This window comes from Pseudorasbora parva, chromosome 16 (genome assembly GCF_024679245.1).
Source record: "Pseudorasbora parva isolate DD20220531a chromosome 16, ASM2467924v1, whole genome shotgun sequence".
In the NCBI taxonomy this organism is placed as follows: Eukaryota; Metazoa; Chordata; class Actinopteri; order Cypriniformes; family Gobionidae; genus Pseudorasbora; species Pseudorasbora parva.
The window spans coordinates 4,910,250-4,929,408 of NC_090187.1; the positions used below are offsets into that span (position 1 = coordinate 4,910,250).

Sequence of the window (19,159 nt, forward strand, 5' to 3'; positions counted from 1 at the left end):
GTAATTTATCGGTTATCGTCATGAGATAATTAAAAATAATAAATAGAAAATAATTATGGCATCCAGTGAGAAGCTATCAGTGATGAGACTTGTAATTATGGTGTCTGACTGTTCTTGGACAGCTTCAGCCACACTGACACAGCAGAAATACACTGAAATCTACAGAGAGAGAGAGAGAGAGAGAGAGAGAGAGAGAGAGAGAGAGAGAGAGAGAGAGAGAGAGGCGGAGTGTGTGCATGTCGTCACATGCCGTCACTGTGGACAAGTTCCCTCCCTTCAGATCCTCTCTCTCCCATCCTCAAACACGCTCAGACCCTCCAGTCCAGCAAACTGCCTTTCTCTCTCTCACACACACACACACACACACACACACAGCTGCAAACGAACGGCTGTAATCCATTGATCTGCTCTCTACACCGGCATATGCAGAGAAGAGAAAAGGTGACATTTGTGACACGGCAGCATCCGTACCGCTCTCATGCAGTGCTTCATACTTCCTCTCCTCCTCATCCTCGGGGTGAGGAGTGGACTCGGGACCCCTCTGACATCAAGCCCCAGCCCGACTGAGACCCCCAGCGGGCCGCCGGACCCCTGCGAGGGCAGACCCTGTCTGAATGGAGGCGTCTGTAGTCGGGTGGGAGAGATGGAGGAGAGTCAGAGCACACAGATGCAGTCGGACTTCTGGGCTTACACATGCATCTGCAGCCAGGGCTTTACTGGACAGAACTGTGAGGTGAGAATGCCAACTTGATCCACTGGACACCTCTGCATGCTGGTCAAATGTGAGAGTTGTGTTGGTGTGAATCTACAGTTATAACGGTATGTCTGTCAAAGGTCTGCAAGAGCTCATGTGCCGTCTGTGCGATGTGAAGGAGAGTGCTGCGTTGCTGTGGCAACAGATAGGAAGGAGAAGAGAGGCGGCTGTGCGTGTGTGTGTGTGTGTTAGAGGTGAAGATCATAGCATAACTACATGTCTTGCAGTTAGATTTGGTCTGCAATGTATTTCTACACAAAGGCAGCAAAATCATTCTCAGTCTGTCACCTTTTTAATTAATTTTGCAAGTATGCAGCGTTGACCTCATTGCATGCATTCCGTTTTATAACAAACCACTACGGGACACTGAGCCTTTCTGTGATGGGTGACGCAAGCTTTCTTCGAACCTCTAGTCAGGTGCATTGTGGTGCAATTATGGTCCAATCTGGATCAATATGAAACATTATTTTTGCAGTGATACCCTGCAAAAAAATATATTATTATCTCATAACTGTACATCTCTTGTTTTCCAGTAAAATATATACTTTAAAATAGACATAAAAATTTACTTGCATAGTTGTTTTCAGATAATATGTTTTAAAAAAAAGTATATGATCCCATATGTATATTGACCCTTAAAACAGGGACAAAGCGTTTTCCACTGAGATAATGTATGTATAAATACAATGTTCTTTATAAGTAGGTAAAAATTATTAGGCCTTTTATTTTTATATAATATAATTTAAATTATATCAACATCAGGGTTATATCATCTAAAAACGTTTCCGTTTACTTGAAATAAAATAAATTTAAAAAACTTCCCATTTTAATTAGTTTAAGCTGAAGGACTAAAATAACTAAAATTAAATTAACTATAAATAAAGAATTAAACAAAATATTATACTGCCATTTTTTTCAATGGATGAAAAAACAAAGTAAATCTAAAACATTGAAATTAAACTGAAAACAAAAAATGTAAAATAATTAAATTAATTTAAAATAATAACAAACTCCAATAGTATATCAATAATGCTTTATACAGTATATCATTTTATATATTGATGTTTTTTCAGGTCATGCTCATGTTCTTAAATGGCCTTAAAGTGTAACTTTGCCAATTTCCAATTTGACATGTGTTGTTCCAATGTGTAAATCAACAATGTTTACCTGTTCTCTGTGTTACCTGTACAGAAAAATTCACATTTATTTGTCAGCAAAAGACTTTTGACAGCTCCAGAGCTTTCGTGAAAAACACAGTTACAAATACTTAAGGATTTTTATGTCCGACAGTAAGATCAGAATAGAGTTATAAACAGGACAGTTTTTATTAGAGAAGGTTTATCACTGAATTCTATCAGACTTTGTCTACTCTTTAAACAGCATTATGGTAAAAACAGAACATTAAGGCAACAGCTTTCTTACCTGCATACATGGCGCTTTGTTTAAATCAGTTCGTTGTCATTCAGTTTGAAATGTTGACTACAGACACAGAGTTTTTTAGATTTTTCGTCCCAGTATTTTCTCCAAATTCTTTACCCCCTTTATCCGCTTCCTACAACGTTCTGGATCTTTCGACGGAAACCGAAAGTACTCTTTGAATTCTTGCACCTAGGAACATTACAAGTCAACTCCATTATAACTAAATGTTTGCTAAGCAGTATTTCCTACTAAAGCAAGGCTGTATTTGACTGGTCGCAGACTGGTGGGAGTGGCCTTGGACATGCCCAGTGCATTATGGGTGTTGAAGTTTTCCTATTTGGCAAAAGGGAAGACAACAGCATTTTTCTCTGTTTTCTCTAGTCAGGTTGCACCAATTTCAATTTTGTTTTTGCCTTTCTACTGCATAGCCAAGTTTTATTGAAAGCCCATTTTGCCAGAGGTGAACACTTTTAAGGAAAGGCCTTTGTTTTAAGGTATTAGCAACAGATTTTTTGTTTATTGGCTGTAGACGTACATCAGATTTAATACACTAATGGGAACAAAGCCTGCATGTGAGTAGCACAGCTAGACACAATTAGGCCCTCTGACCTAAATCGCAGCAAAGCTTTGGTAGATCCAAGAGATCTAAGAGCTGTGTGCACATGCATATTTACTGAACAACAGGTGGAACTCATAAGGTTATGAAACTGTGTGCGGTTATCAATTTTATCTTTGTCTATGCTCAAGATGCATTTTTCTACACTGTAAGACAGGCATCAAAATCGTTTCCTCAACCTTAGTTAAAGCTTGTGTCCAAAACATGTGTCCTGTGACATCATACTGCTCATTTACATCTCCCCTAAAGGATGCTGCTGCGTGATTGGTGTATGGCACTGGCAAGATTAACCGTGATTGGTCGAAGATGCCTGAAGTCATTGTGACGCCACTCAGTGTTCCATTTTTCCAGGCAAGGCTGGTGTTCTTCATTCACCCTGTAATGAGACAGCCTTTCCCCCCCTAAAATAACTGCTTAACTTATGTGACGCAGCAGAATCACATATTTGACTGTCTTGATAAAATAATGAGATCAACTGGAACGGTTGATATAATAAATTAGCATCCTTTTTGCCCTTGAGGATCTGACTTGACCTCAGTCTCAGGTGTAGTGCAGCAGCTGACGCAGAGTGATTGTGCATGAATCACATGTCCTTTCTGAAAACTTTCTGTGTTTAAAGGCTAGGTCAGTTTGTGAGGGAGAGAGATGTCAATTTGCATTTTCTTTATGCGCACAGTCACTTACTACAGTAGGTGGAAGCATACTTAGAAACCGTAGATCTGGCCATATCACAAGGGATGCTTATTTTAAGGGTCATCGTGTTTTTCTTCTCTCCTCTTTGGTCTTTTTGCTTTGATTCCAGCTTGTTAAGCAGCAGTAGGGAATTCATTAATATTGAAGAGAGAGCTTGACTGACCATTGTTTCTGAAAAGCTTTCATCTAAAAAATAAAATTTTACAAACATATGCACATAAGCAATCTGACTAACTTTACTGTAAGAGTAAAGAATATTTAAGGGTAAACTAAATGAGTAAAATTGGAACTGAAGGGGTAAAAGGAAAGATATTTAGAGGACATCGAAGCCTCAAGTACATAGAGAGGGACATTCAGGAGAACAAGCTGAGAGAGTACTACACAGTATATGGGGTTCCTAAAAATCATCAATTACTCACCCTCATGTTGTTGCAAACTTCTTTTGTTCATCTTCGTAACTCAAATAAAGATATTTTTAGAGGAAATCTGAGAGCTTTCTGAAGCATCAAAGTGGTAGTTGCACAGCTGTCAATGGAGAGACCATTAACAAATACGCAACTACTACTTTGATGCTTCAAAAGGTTCATAAAGAGATCGGCCCACTTTTTCTGAAGAGACTCGATCACTTATGATGAACAGATTTAATTTAGCCCTTTATTCAAATAAAAACATTCATCAACACACACATCAGCTGTGTTTAATGGAAGATCAAGCATGTTTGGTTGACGTGCAAGAACCCATGAGGTTCATTCTCGTGTTACGCAGCACATTTGAGTTTCCTCAAGAGCCAATGAGGTTCATTCTCGTGTTACGCAGCACATTTGAGTTTCCTCAAGAGCCAATGAGGTTCATTCTCGTGTTACGCAGCACATTTGAGTTTCCTCAAGAGCCAATGAGGTTCATTCTCGTGTTACGCAGCACATTTGAGTTTCCTCAAGAGCCAATGAGGTTCATTCTCGTGTTACACATCATGTTTGAGCTTCCTCAAGAACCAATGAGGTTCATTCTCGTGTTACTCATCATGTTTGAGCTTCAGCAAGAACCAATGAGGTTCATTCTCGTGTTACACAGCACATTTGAGTTTCCTCAAGAGCCGAAGAGGTTCATTCTCGTGTTACTCATCATGTTTGAGCTTCAGCAAGAACCCATGAGGTTCATTCTCGTGTTACGCAGCACATTTGAGTTTCATCAAGAACCAATGAGGTTCATTCTCGTGTTACACATCATGTTTGAGCTTCAGCAAGAACCAATGAGGTTCATTCTCGTGTTACGCAGCACATTTGAGCTTCCTGAAGAACCAATGAGGTTCATTCTCGTGTTACACATCATGTTTGAGCTTCAGCAAGAACCAATGAGGTTCATTCTCGTGTTACGCAGCACATTTGAGTTTCCTCAAGAGCCGAAGAGGTTCATTCTCGTGTTACTCATCATGTTTGAGCTTCCTCAAGAACCAATGAGGTTCATTCTCGTGTTACTCATCATGTTTGAGCTTCCTCAAGAGCCAATGAGGTTCATTCTCGTGTTACTCATCATGTTTGAGCTTCCTCAAGAGCCGAACAGCACAAGGCAGAAGTTAAGGTTTTAAGCAGATAACCAATTCAATCCGTTCCTCACACAAACATAAGACTCTACGAAGTTGAGCGTACAAATCTATGAGCTACGTTTATGATGCTTTTGAAGCTTGACAGTACATATCACAACTCATATTCAGAAAAGAGCAGCCTGGACATTCTGCAAAACATCGGCATTTGTGTTCCACAAAAGAAAGAAAATCATACCTGTTTGGAACAGCATGTGCTTAAGTAAATAAAGCCAATTTTTCCTTTTAGGTTAACTAACACTTTAACTTCTCATGCTCCTCACCTTCAAATGTTAAATGCAAGTAGGCCTATTGAAATCCTATTTAACAGATGCTTCGAACCCATGTCACACCTCTGTTAATCTCTCTGCACTGGCTACCACATGCTGCTCTCCTCAAGTTCAAGGCTTTGACGTGTGCTTATGGATCCACCACAAGCTCAGCAGCCGCATACTTCGACTCGCTCCTACGAATCTCGCACGCCCACCAGAAGCCTTCGCTCAGCTAAGGAGCGATGGCTCGTGGTACTATCACAGAAAGGCATGAAATCCCTCTCCAGAACATTTTCATTCGCCGTCCCTGGCTGGTGGAATGATCTTCCCACTTCCATCCGGGTGGCAGAATCACCAACAACATTCAAAAGACTCATCAAACTCATCTCTTCCGTGAGCACTTAATCTTATATTTAAAAAAAAAAACTATTTATTTGTCCTCTATTCTCTCCCTATTCTAGCTTAGGCTACTCTGAGTAATGTCCAAAACTTCAGGCACTTTTTCCGTTTCTTCGCCTCTTCTTGACGGATCGCTTCCTGTACTCCTCAGTTGTAAGCCGCTTTGGATAAAAGCGTCTGCTGAATGCGTAAATGTAAGTCTAATTCAACAGAATTTAGTGTCGCCCCAACAGACGCATTACCAGTATGTTCAGACAAACTTATTAAAATGGGGAATGGGGAACATTGATCCCACATTGTCTTGTTTAGAAACACAATAAGTCCATTTTTCCATTCATCAGTTCTTCTAATATGGCTTCATGTAGATGCTCATCTGCTCCCTTCTACCTGCCGTTCAGAACGTGCTGCAATGATAAATGTCATTGCCAGTGATGTCGGGCTTCGACTGCATGTTTTAATATCCTGCAATGACATTTGTCAAACTGTCTTCCGATCCACCTACATGACTAAAAAATAACTATATATAGAACGCTCCATTAAAACCCCATGGATTTTCCACTTCTGCTTCATAGAGAAATAATGAGTTGAATATAATTTAGTTCGACCTTTAATGTAAATAAACATGACTCCTTTGTGGCCCATGCTGCTGTAAACAATTTTTCTGATGCAACTCATTTTCCATGTGCTTATGTTTCTCTATTAATGGGGTCCTCCATCTGCAGGCTGGTTAGTATTCATTCAGGCCATCCTCTGATGTTCAGTGGCGATGAGCCAATCACACTCTATTTCCATTTCATACCTGGCCTTTGATCATATTCATACTCTATGAGTGCAAACATTGTGTGAAAGACACTTTCATAAATTAAAACTATTCCCTTTCTCAAAGAAAACTGAAGAATTCATTAATTCAGTCATTATAAAACTGAATGGTGAGGGATGATCTGTCACACACACTCTCTCTTTCACTTTCTCTATTAATAGTAGGATGACAGTGGGCTATCAAGCTTGTGTGTGTGTGTGTGTGTGTGTGTGTGTGTGTGTGTGTGTGTGTGTGTGTGTGTGTGTGTGTGTGTGTGTGTGTGTGTGTGTGTGTGTGTGTGTGTGTGTGTGTGTGTGTGTGTGTGTGTGTGTGTGTGTGTGTGTGTGCCTGTTTATGTGGTTTATAAGGACACAAATTTGTATAACTACATGGGTATTACACTGGTATTACACTATAAATGAGGTTTATGAGGACATTTCAAATATCCTCATATTTCAAATAGCTTTAAAAAATGATGAACATTTTTGAGAAAGTAAAAATGCAGAATGTTTCCTGTGATGGGCAGGTTTAAGGGCAGGGTGTGTGTGCGTGCGTGTGCGTGCGTGCGTGCGTGTGTGAAACATGTTATTCTTTCTGTGCTCCTGAACTCACAAACACATGCATGCAGGCACACAGACACATTGTTCTTTTTGAGTGGATTTGTGATTGTGCATGCGAGACACTGCCATGTTTTCCAGGTCAACAAGAAGTGTCACGTGCAAGGCGCTCACTTGAATATTTCTCTAAAGATATTCTGTTATGACACTGCTTTGAAAACATTGAATCTGTCCCACATTTAAGGAATAAATTGGATTTGCCCCACTACCATCCTACACACACACAAAAAAACATGAAGCCTTTTTTAAAGACATATGCTTTCAATTCTATACAATTCTATCAAATTGAATTGAATATTCCTTAAGTATTTTAATTTAACAATCCTTAATCAATTATTTAATTAAAATAGTTAACGATGTAAAAAAAAAAAACGTAATATATAATTTGTAATAAAAAATATTCTAAGTGAAAATGAAATATACAAATCAGCATACATTTGAGAATTAGTTACAATTGCAAATTGTCTTTTTACAAGTTTTTATTTTGGATTGAATTTTTATGTCGGCCTACATTTATGATTCTGCAACTTCTATGATATAAATAAAGTTACACTCTAAAATATTTTGAGTAAAAAACAACCCAATGTTGGGTCAAATATGGACTAACCCAGCATTTTGGGTTGTTTTAACCCAGCGATTGGGTTGTCTTAAGCAAATATTTAACCCAACAGCAGGATTAAAACAACCCACTCGCTGGGTTAAATCAACCCAATTGCTGGGTTAGTCCATATTTGACCCAACATTGGGTTAAAACAACCCAGCATTTTTTTAGAGTGTAGCTTTATTTATATCATAGAAGTTGCAGAATCATAAATGTAGGCCGACATAAAAATTCAATCCAAAATAAAAACTCTTGTAAAAAGACAATTTGCAATTGTAATACAATGATCTAAATGAAAAGATACATTTAAAATTCAACATGAATTTGAGATTTTTCGTTTTTTGATTTTACTTTTGCTTTATTTACATCGTAGAAAGTCACATAACTGAAATTCCTAAAACATTCAATTTTTAATTACCGTTACAATATGAATGCCTGATATTTTTAAATCATATTTTTTCACTCATTTTTATTATAGCCTATAGAGGAAGACAAGCTCGGCCTTTTCAAGCTTGCTATCATGAGTTGTTATTTAAGTCTAAGGAGAGGTTTCAGCGTGATTTGGTTGCAGTGTGACCTTTAAAAACAGGGAAAGAGAATAAATGGAGAAGGTCTTTGCTGGGATCTGAAGAGTAGTAACCTTTTGGGGTTTTGAGAGGCAGGCTCAAATACTTTCTTTAATCTCAGTGAAGGAACATTAAATATTGTCTCTATAGAATAAACATAAGCTCCAGTGGTTGAGGTTTTAAAGAAGAGGAGCTAAAGGGAAATTCAACCCACAGCTCTTCACATCAGAGGCATCTCTCTGTTAGCCAAAGGTCAGAGATGTATGGATGTCTGCGAGAGCAAGTCTAGTGGGATATCTTGAATTGGGGATTGAGATGGATTGGTACTGTACATATTTCATCCATTTCTTCTGAGTCTGAAGGCCGTTTCCTCATCCATGACCCTTTCTTCTACACACTATTTCTACTTCCTTTTCAGCAGCCCTTTCTTTGTTGTCATTGACCTCCTGGTCCTTTTCTCCATCTGTAGACTCTGATGCAGGGAGAGATCCTGTACATCACGTCTTGCTTATTGCTATTGTATTGGTACAATATCTTATTTTAAAACATCAATTAAAATGGATCAGAGAATTTGTTCTGAACAGAAAAGTACCATTTCATGTCATGTTTTGATCAAAATCAATACATTATCACTCCACTCCAAAAACCACCAGTATTCTTACCATATACGCCTAAAACGATTGATATATATCTTTAAAGTGCCCCTTTAATGTTATTGTAACGGTTCCTATGGTTCCTTTAATTTTCACATAATATACATTGATTGTCCATCACCACATTTTTCATTGATTCTCAAACAACTTGACAGATGAATCAGTCTGAAGGGTTTCTTTAAAATTGGCATTTTTGTCAGGCTTCTATGTATAGGTTTTTACCTAAGAAGAAGTGGTACTTCTGAATGGGCTGAGGCGTGGATTTAATGGGCTTGAAGTGAAAGTATTTTTATATGCGGAGAGCATTTACTCAGTATCGTTATCTCATTTTTGACCGAAGTGGTTTTTAGAGGCTTTTGCATCTGAACTCCTCATATACACTTATTTATCCACAATTAAAAGTCAATGAATCTACTGTTGCAGGTGTCAAAGCTCAAGTGGACATGGTGAACGGTGACACTGCAGATTCAGCTACAACGGGAATTAAACACAGAACAAGGCTGCATTTCCCGAAACCTTCTTAACTCTACGTCATTCTTACGTTATACCTTAAGGTATCCCTTAACATGTGTTTCCCGAAACGAACTTAGTTCAGAATACCTTCTTTAAGTCATACTTTCGTAAGGTTGGTCTGGACCACTCTTAGCTATACCTTATCACTATTAACAGTCCATTCCACTAGTGGCCACCACTGTGAAAAAAGCTTCTTTATATGTCAGTCTATACGAATATAATTCTGAAGTTGCAATATACACCCAGTGTTCAATTAGGCTAGCTGAATTGTTTTTTTTTGTTTTGTTTTTTAATACAAGGATTAAAATTGTCATAAATTTAATTACAAACACTAACGGTTGTTAGTTTTTTAATGATATTATCCAAAGGTACATCAGCTGGCAAACCATTAGACAGGAAAGGCTTAGGAGTCTATTTAAAGGGGCTGATTGTGAAGGGGAGTTTAGTCAAACTTTGGCAGCGATCGCAGCGAATATAATTGTGCTAAATCAAAGACGGCGCCATCCGCGGAGCCATTTAGTCGTGAAAACTTTAGTCCCCTGGCTACCATGTCAGAAGCTACTATTAAAAATAAATTTCGCCTACCACGAAAGCAAATTCAGCAGCTTTTAGAGCTTGTTGGACCAACTTTTGTGAGACAAACTGGACAAAGCTCAGCTACCCCCTCAGCCCAGAAATCAGCTGCTGGCGGCTCTCCTCTTTCTTAATTTTTTCTCTGCATATAGTAGCAGCTGATTATATTTTTTTTATATAATAAAAAAGTTTTGCGTGTTGCGTTTTTTTGTCTAGGCCATCTAATAATATAAATTTATTATTTACACAATAATGTGATGCAGCTGCTGCATAGGCAATCATCCCTGTTTGTGGAGTAAATCAAGACACTCTATGGAAAATATATTGTAATAATTTAAATGACGCGTGATGCTCATGATGCGGTTGAGCAGGAGATTGCTGGTTCGTGCACTCATTTCAGAATTATGTAAAATTGCAAGTAATTTTATGTAAAAGGTGCAATTTTGTATGATAAATGAAAGTTCAACTATTTCTGAAGTGCTTCTTTTATAAAGAACATACTTTTTTCACATAACGCAGTGAAACAGCCCCTGCATAGAGTAAATAATCGATTCTTGAGCCATCGATATAAGCCAATTCAGCACCGCCACCACGGACAGCACCCGCTAACATCGCACTTAAGAAGGTATACCTTAAGCGACCTCCTAAGGTATAGTTCGGGAACACACCTAGAAATGGTATACCTTCAGTTAAGTTTACCTTTAGAGTCTTCGCAGCGCGCTAAGAGACAACGTTATCGGGAAATGCAGCCCAAGTCATTATGAGAATTCAGATGACCTTATAGATTTTTATTGCATGAAAACGTGACGGTAGCTGGTGAAATCGAGCCTCTAACATGTAGCCCTCAGCATGTGCATTGGGAGTAATGCAGTGCACTTCAGATGTGCCTCAGCGATTGCCAGTAAAGTTGATTAGCTTATTAACGGTGCTCTGGGGACAGATGTGAACGAGGACAAAATCTCTCTCGTGTTCTGCAGTTTATTGACACCATCATTGTTATCAGTTGAAGGATTTTCAACCTATATGGTTGCAAAACTCCAAAAACATACCAATGCATACAATTCACTGCAGTTTTCACAAACACTTGTGATATTAAACACTACTGGCAGTAAAACACCAGCAAATCTATTCCTTTCCTCACAGATTATTGATAACTAAAGACTGCCGGTCTGGCGGAAGCTAGATATTTGACTTTATTATGTGTAAAATATGGATATTTTTCTTACACAAACCCATCGATTGACTTCAGAAGCTGTGTGGAGCACTGTTATAATGGATGAATGCACTTTTTTGCCCTTTACATTTTGTGCTGTCATTCACTGCCATTATAAAGCTTGGCTCAACCAGGACATTTTTTAATATAACTGACTTTATTTATCTGAAAGAAGAATGTCATACACCTAGGATGGCTTGACAAGTAAATCATGCGGTTATTAAATTTTTTGGGGGTAAAATAACCCTTTAACCCTTAAATGCGTGACCATTATCACTGTCCTCATCAGAACAGCAGCACATTCAGCATCTGGTTCATACTTACCCATCTCAAACATATTCTCAAAACTATCATTTTCAATATCTTCAAAATCAATATTTCGATCTCTGACAGCTTCTTCACCAGATCCACCAGTGACACTAATATTTGAATGTGTTCAGTACTTGCTCTACAGTAAATCGCTGAGCTATTTCGGGTTTTGCAGATTATACTTATTATATTATATTAATTATAATATTGTTTCGTTTTCAGTCTGCAGTAACTATGAGTGAAACGTCACTTCATCATTGTGTATCAGACATTGCCACCTTGTGAAAAATATAAATTGCACTTATTCTGCCATTAAAGATTCAATTATTATTCTGCAGGAAAAAACATACATACAATCTTACATATTTTGGGTCGTTAGACCCTATACAATTTTTACAACAAAATGTATGTAAAAACAGGCATTATTTAATTATTTTATTTTATTATTTCTTATTCATTAATTGATTGGCGAATAAAAAAATGAATAAGGAGGAGGGTAGTAAATGAATATCTGGGTCGCTAAAGACCCGGGTTAACGTTTGCATCACAACCAGCTTTTCTGACATAGTAAACTTGCTCAGTAGTTCACCTGGTCTAGCATTGCACTGAACAAGAGCCCCATTAAAAGAACTCAAGACTAGAAGTAAACCAAAATGGTTGCATCATCAAATTTCGGTTAGGTTTAGTAAAGAGTTTCATTAGAAGGACATAATAATGAAGAAGGACATTATTTTCAAACGTGCATTAACCTTTTAGCACCTCTCACCAGACATTTATTTTACAAATTTCCGTGATACATAAATCAACAAACACTTTGTTTGCCAGATTCATCTATTTTGGGACAGAAAATGTTTATTCAGTTGATCCAGTAGCACAGAGAAATCCTTATACACTGCCTTGCCAAGAAAAAGCCTCTGTTTGAATTTAAATAGGCAAATGCTAAGCGTCTGATTGGATCATTATTGCAGTGATTATTATGTTTCTCGCATGTTATATGTTTGGCAACAGTTCTTCTAGCCCTGTTAGAAGAGTGTGTAAGAGCTTTTTATTTCTTAAACAACCACGTAGGAAGACAAATCATGACCATATTCCAGGGTCACAATGTCAAGATTCATCAGGCTCAAAGTGTGAACGAATGGTTTGGAGGGAGAATGAAGGATCATTTTCACACATGGATTGGCATTATTTCCATCATGAGGTGCATCAATTTTTAGTCAAGATCTATTTGATGTACTGACAATGCAAGAGACAGAGGTGTAAAGAGTATCTGAAAACCAGTAAAAGTATAGAGACCTTACAGAGAAAATGATTCACCAATTCCAAAACAACGTACGAGTCGCAGAGTATCTGATTTTAACAATACTTAAGTATTTTACTCGTACTGAATGTAGGCTCAAAGATGCACTAGTGCTCAACACCTAAGAGACATGCCAGTGAAAATAAAAAACTATTGATTTGTGAAATTAGAAATCACCTCAATATTGCAATAAATAAAGGTTGATTCAACAGTCAAACTCTCAAGTCTCAAAAAGGCCATAAGTAAACCAATATCCTTTATAAGTGTCTTGTCCATATAGCAGATGAATAAAATTGTAAAGTAATAATAAAAAGAAGTAAAGTCTACTTGCACTGGATGTCTGAATGCAGTCATGACCTCATCTTATAAATCAAACATTTGCGATTCAGCAACTACACTGTAAAAAATTATATGTTCAATAAGTTATGACAACATATGTTTTTACAACCCCAAATCAGAAAAAGTTGGGACAGTTTGGAAAACGCAAATAAAAAAAGAAAGTAGTGATTTCTAAATTTACTTTGACTTGTATTTCATTGCAGACAATATGAACACAAAATATTTCATGTTTTGTCTGGTCAACTTCATGTCATTTGTAAATATGCATCCTTTCCTGTCATTCAGACCTGCAACACATTTCAAAAAAAGTTGGGACAGGAGCAATTTAGGGCTAGTAATGAGGTAAAAGGGTTAAATAATGATGTGATTTGAAACAGGTGATGTCAACAGGTGATTGAAATTATGATTTGGTACAAAAGCAGCATCCAAGAAAGATCTAATCTTTTAGGAGCAAAGATGGGCCGAGGATCGCCAGTTTGCCAACAAATACGTGAGAAAATTATTGAAATGTTTAAAAACAATGTTCCTCAAAGAAAGATAGGAAGAGATTTGGATATTTCACATTCAACAGTGCATAACATAATTACAAGATTCAAGGAATCTGGAGGAATTTCAGTGCGTAAAGGACAAGGCCGCAAGCCTAAGCTGAACAACCGTGATCTCCGATCCCTCAGGCGGCACTGCATCAAGAATCGTCATTCATCTATAAGCGATATCACCACATGGGCTCAGGACTACTTTGGCAAACCTTTGTCAAGTACCACAATACGTAGTTACATCCACAAATGCCAGTTAAAACTGTACTGTGCCAAAAGATCGTCATTCATCTATAAGCGATATCACCACATGGGCTCAGGACTACTTTGGCAAACCTTTGTCAAGTACCAAAATACGTAGTTACATCCACAAATGCCAGTTAAAACTGTACTGTGCCAAAAGATCGTCATTCATCTATAAGCAATATCACCACATGGGCTCAGGACTACTTTGGCAAACCTTTGTCAAGTACCACAATACGTAGTTACATCCACAAATGCCAGTTAAAACTGTACTGTGCCAAAAGGAAGCCTTATGTTAACAGTGTCCAGAAGCGCCGTCGACTTCTCTGGGCTCGGAGGCATCTGGGATGGACCATCACACAGTGGAAATGTGTACTGTGGTCAGATGAATCAGTATTTCAGGTATTTTTTGGGAGAAATGGATGCCGTGTGCTCCGGACCAAAGAAGAAAAGGATCATCCAGACTGTTACCAGCAACAAGTCCAAAAGCCAGGGTCTGTCATGGTATGGGGTTGTGTCAGTGCCCTTGGCAAAGGTAACTTGCACTTCTGTGAAGGCACCATTAATGCTGAAAAGTACGTAGAGATTTTGGAGCATAATATGCTGCCTTCAAGAAGATATCTTTTCCAGGGACGTCCATGCATATTTCAACAAGACAATGCAAAACCACATTCTGCACACATTACAAAGTCCTGGCTGCGGAGGAAGAGGGTACGGGTACTTGACTGGCCTGCCTGCAGTCCCGACCTGTCTCCAATAGAGAATGTGTGGCGCATTTTGAAGCGCAAAATGCGACAACGAAGACCCCGTACTGTTGCCCACCTTAAGACTTGTTTGCAGGAAGAATGGGACAAAATTACACCTGAAACACTTCATCACTTGGTGTCTTCAGTCCCTAAACGTCTTTTAAGTGTTGTGAAAAGGAATGGCAACATTAGAAAGTGGTAAATGCTTTACTGTCCCAACTTTTTTTGAAATGTGTTGCAGGTCTGAATGACAGGAAAGGATGCATATTTACAAATGACATGAAGTTGACCAGACAAAACATGAAATATTTTGTGTTCATATTGTCTGCAATGAAATACAAGTCAAAGTAATTTTAGAAATCACTACTTTTTTATTTTATTTGCACATTCCATACTGTCCCAACTTTTTCTGATTTGGGGTTGTACATTGTTTTAACTCATCAAAATGAGTTAAGAAATGTTCAACTTTTTTTATTAGTTATACAAGATGTAACTAATTTTTTTAAGTCAGTTTAACATAATTTAAGTTGAAATAACTTAAACATCCAAGTCGATTGTACTGCAAAAGTTCAAAATTGGCCTTTTTTTACAGTGTACCTGCTAATGCACTCACATTCACGTAAAGCAGTCTTGTTGACAAGTTTGGGTGAGTAAAGGCAAACCGCACAAGATCTAGTGCCTTCTATGCCCTTAGATGGCGAATGCGATATCGTTTCTTTAGCAGAAACCAACTGCTGCAGAAGGTGCCATGCTTAATGAATGTAATGTGTAACTGCATTACTCATCACAAATGTATTGGAGTAAAAGTACATTTACTTGTTTGTAAATGTATTCAAGTAGAGAGTAAAAGTTGCTAATATATTTAATATACTCGTAAATCTGCAAAGTAGCCAAAAAGATACTTAAGTACAGTAACTATTCAGATACGTTACACCACTGGCAAGGGTCCAGCACTCTGTAAAGTCTCCTCCAGCACATCCCAAAGACTTTCAATGATTTTACGGTCTGGACTCCAATCCATGTGTGAAAACGATTCCTCATGCTCCCTCCCGACCATTCTTTCACACTTTGAGTCTGATGAATCTAGTGTCATCCTGGAATATGGTCATAATGTTTTCTACATGGTTGTTTATGAAATGAAAAGCTACACACTCCATCAATAACTGTTGCCAAACATATAACATGCTAGAAACATAATCACAGCAATAATGATCCAGTCTTCAGCATTTCCAATTTAAATCCAAACAGTAACTTTTTTGGACCGTGGAGTGTATATAAGGAGAGGCTATTTTAGCTGAGCCATATGTTATTGCTATTCCTTGATATCATCTATTATTCAGTATGGCTGTGTTCAGTTGAAGCAACTCTCCTACTGTAATTAATGGCCGGGCTCTTGAACTGGCGGATGATTTTAGAGACTTGGGTACAGTGATTCATAATAAATTAAACTATAACGCCAACACTGATGCCATTTGTAAAAAGGTCCAACAACTCTTATTTTTCCTAAGAAAAATGAATTCTTTTAAGATATGTAAAGTGTTAATGACACTGTTTTATCAGAGTTTTATTGAATCTGTTATTTCGTATTGTGTCATTGTGTGGTTTGACTGTATTACTTTGTCTAGTAGGAATAGATTGACGGGGTTAATCAAGACTGCATCTAGGATTATTGGAGTTCAACAGATATCAGTTCTAGACATTTTTAAAGTATGCATTGTTAAAAAAGCCTATGTGATAATAATCAATTCCTCTTCCCATCCATTACATATGAGCAATAGGGGGGAGACAAAGAGGTTCATACCGACTGCTATTTCTATGTTAAATTAATTGTAATCATGGATAATATGCTGTTTTTATGTTGTTGTTGTTTTTTATTTATGTGCGTGATTGTATAAATTATGTGTGTGGCACCTGTGGAAACTAAATATCCTGAACGGATGAATAAAACTGAACTGAACTAATGTTGCAGGCAAACACACACAGTTCATGTATAAGGTCTACTGTATCTCTTTTAAGGAGAAGGCATGCGCCTGCTAAAGGAAATGGAGCATAATTCCTAACTGGATCAATATGACTACATTAGGAATTAGCCCTGTAGATTTTGGTGCAGGTGCTTCTGTCTTGTAGGATTGCTTTGTTGCTATTGTTTCATTTCTGATGATGCTCTTCTGTTACACCCTATGATTTCAGTTTATTTATTGCTCTCGGCTCTCATTCTTCAGGCCAAGTGATTGTTAGTCGATAGATGTTTGCCTGAAATGATGGTTGAATAGTTTGCTGCTGTTTTGCGTGACTGGAGCAATTTAAAATGTTTGATAATATGGTGCAGTTTTCACCCCTCATTCGTGATGTTGTTATTGGGTGCAGTTTTTTGCAGATCCATGCGCCAGCAGCCCCTGTCTCCATGGCAACTGTAGTCAGGACGGCGAGGGGGATGGGTTTGCGTGCGAGTGTAGTGAGGGTTACAGTGGTGTCCGCTGTGACCTGCCGACCTTGACCTTTGACCTCTCCGAGTCCACCTGGGACCTCGCCGAAAAAATCACTCCAGAGCACGCCACGCCGGCCACGCCCGCGACCACCACGCAAGTCTTTCAGCCAACCACAGTCCCCACCACTACTCAAGCTCCACCCACCCTGGAGCCATGGCAGCCCAAACAAGGTCAAAAAGTGGTGGAGATACTGTGGGAGGATCAGCAGGTGAGCAGGTGTGCGTTTGCATGCATAACGTAATTACAACAAAGTGTGTGTCTGAGTCAGCATGAAGTGGAAGGACAGTTGGATCTGGTCTGGAAGGCAGGATTACTCCATGGGAGGCTTATTTGTGTGGATGTGTGTTGTAGATCACTGATCAAGCCGAATGTGTGAGTACCGCAGGAGGCGAGTCTGCCGGAATGATGACCGTTTCCATGGAGGTCGCCGAGGAAACAGCTGTGAAGTAAGACGCTTCCTGACCTGTTTTTCTTGGAAAATGAGAGTAAGATACAATAGAAGAAGAGAGTTGTGGGTTCTGAGTGTGCAGATCAACTTTTCATATATGGCTAATAATCATTAACATGATTAAAATAGTCATTAAATTTGCTTTTTGAATGGCTTTTATTCTTCTTTTTTGTTCTTCTTTGATAAATCCATAACGTTAAAATAATTATTACTTTAATTAAAAAAAGGAATGTATTTAATGAATTATATATTTAATATAATTATATAATTAAATTATACATTTAAACTGCAAAGCCACACTTTTGGATTACAATTTTACCATGTAAATTTTAAGCAATTTTCATATCATATTTTGTTGGCATAAAACAAAACTATAGATTTTAATATAGGACATTACTGAATATAATACATTTAATTTTTTTTTTAATGTAGCACATTTTAATAAAACTTTAATAAACAAAATATTGCTATATTAAAACTATAATTAATGCTGTCAAATTGATTAATCCCAATTAATCGCATCCAACAGAAAAGCTTGTGAATATATAATATATTTTGTGTGTGTGTGTGTGTCTCTCTCTCTCTCTCTCTCTCTCTCTCTCTCTCTCTCTCTCTCTCTCTCTCTCTCTCTCTCGCTCTCTCTCTCTCTCTCTCTCTCGCTCTCTCTCTCTCTCTCTCTCTCGCTCTCGCTCTCTCTCTCTCTCTCTCTCTCGCTCTCTCCTCTCTCTCTCGCTCTCTCTCTCTCTCTCTCTCTCTCTCTCTCTCTCTCTCTCTCTCTCTCTCTCTCTCTCTCTCTCTCTCTCTCTCTCGCTCTCTCTCTCTCTCTCTCCTCTCTCTCTCTCTCGCTCTCTCTCTCTCTCTCTCTCTCTCTCTCTCTCTCTCTCTCTCTCTCTCTCTCTCTCTCTCTCTCTCTCTCTCTCTCTCTCTCTCTCTCTCTCTCTATATATATATATATATATATATATATATATATATCACTGATTCTTGATATGAGGGACAAAATATGCTTTACATGTTAGAAAATAAAAACTAACACTACTTTGTACATCAAACAAAGCATGCTAATTTAGTTGAATTTAATCCCAAAACAATGTAAAATCTTCAGTTATGTAATATTGGCTTTCAGTAAAGGAGCTAAGTCATAAAATACATTCTCTGGTTATTTTTGTTTAGGTTTTCACACTATTATGAACAACCCAGTTCCTAAATTCCTTGATTCTCCTCCTCCCTCCTTTTAATATTAAACATATATCACCAATGTTGTAATTAAGACCGTTGGTGATATATGCAAAAAATTTAATTATACATTATACAGATTTTTGAGAGCATATAATAATTAGACAAATAATTTTATTTTCCACCTTAACCACGTGTTGGAGCAATTTAGTTATTTTCTTCAGTTGTAGCTGACTTAATAAACAGATCAAAATGGCAAGATTTATCCACAACTATTCTCAGAAACTACGAGTTGACTTAAAGTGAGGA

At 37.9% G+C, this 19,159-nt stretch overlaps 1 protein-coding gene across 1 annotated transcript in view; it reads left to right on the top strand.

Moving 5' to 3' along the window:
- Window positions 1-284: 284 nt before the first annotated feature.
- The window catches only part of dner (delta/notch-like EGF repeat containing), a 61,520-nt gene continuing 42,645 nt past the window's right edge, over window positions 285-19,159 (top strand). The window contains exons 1-3 of the mRNA XM_067420340.1: window positions 285-733; window positions 17,105-17,434; window positions 17,578-17,672. Of these exons, the coding sequence (XP_067276441.1) occupies window positions 479-733; window positions 17,105-17,434; window positions 17,578-17,672 (680 nt within the window). The 5' untranslated portion in view covers window positions 285-478. The remainder of the gene's footprint in view (window positions 734-17,104; window positions 17,435-17,577; window positions 17,673-19,159) is intronic.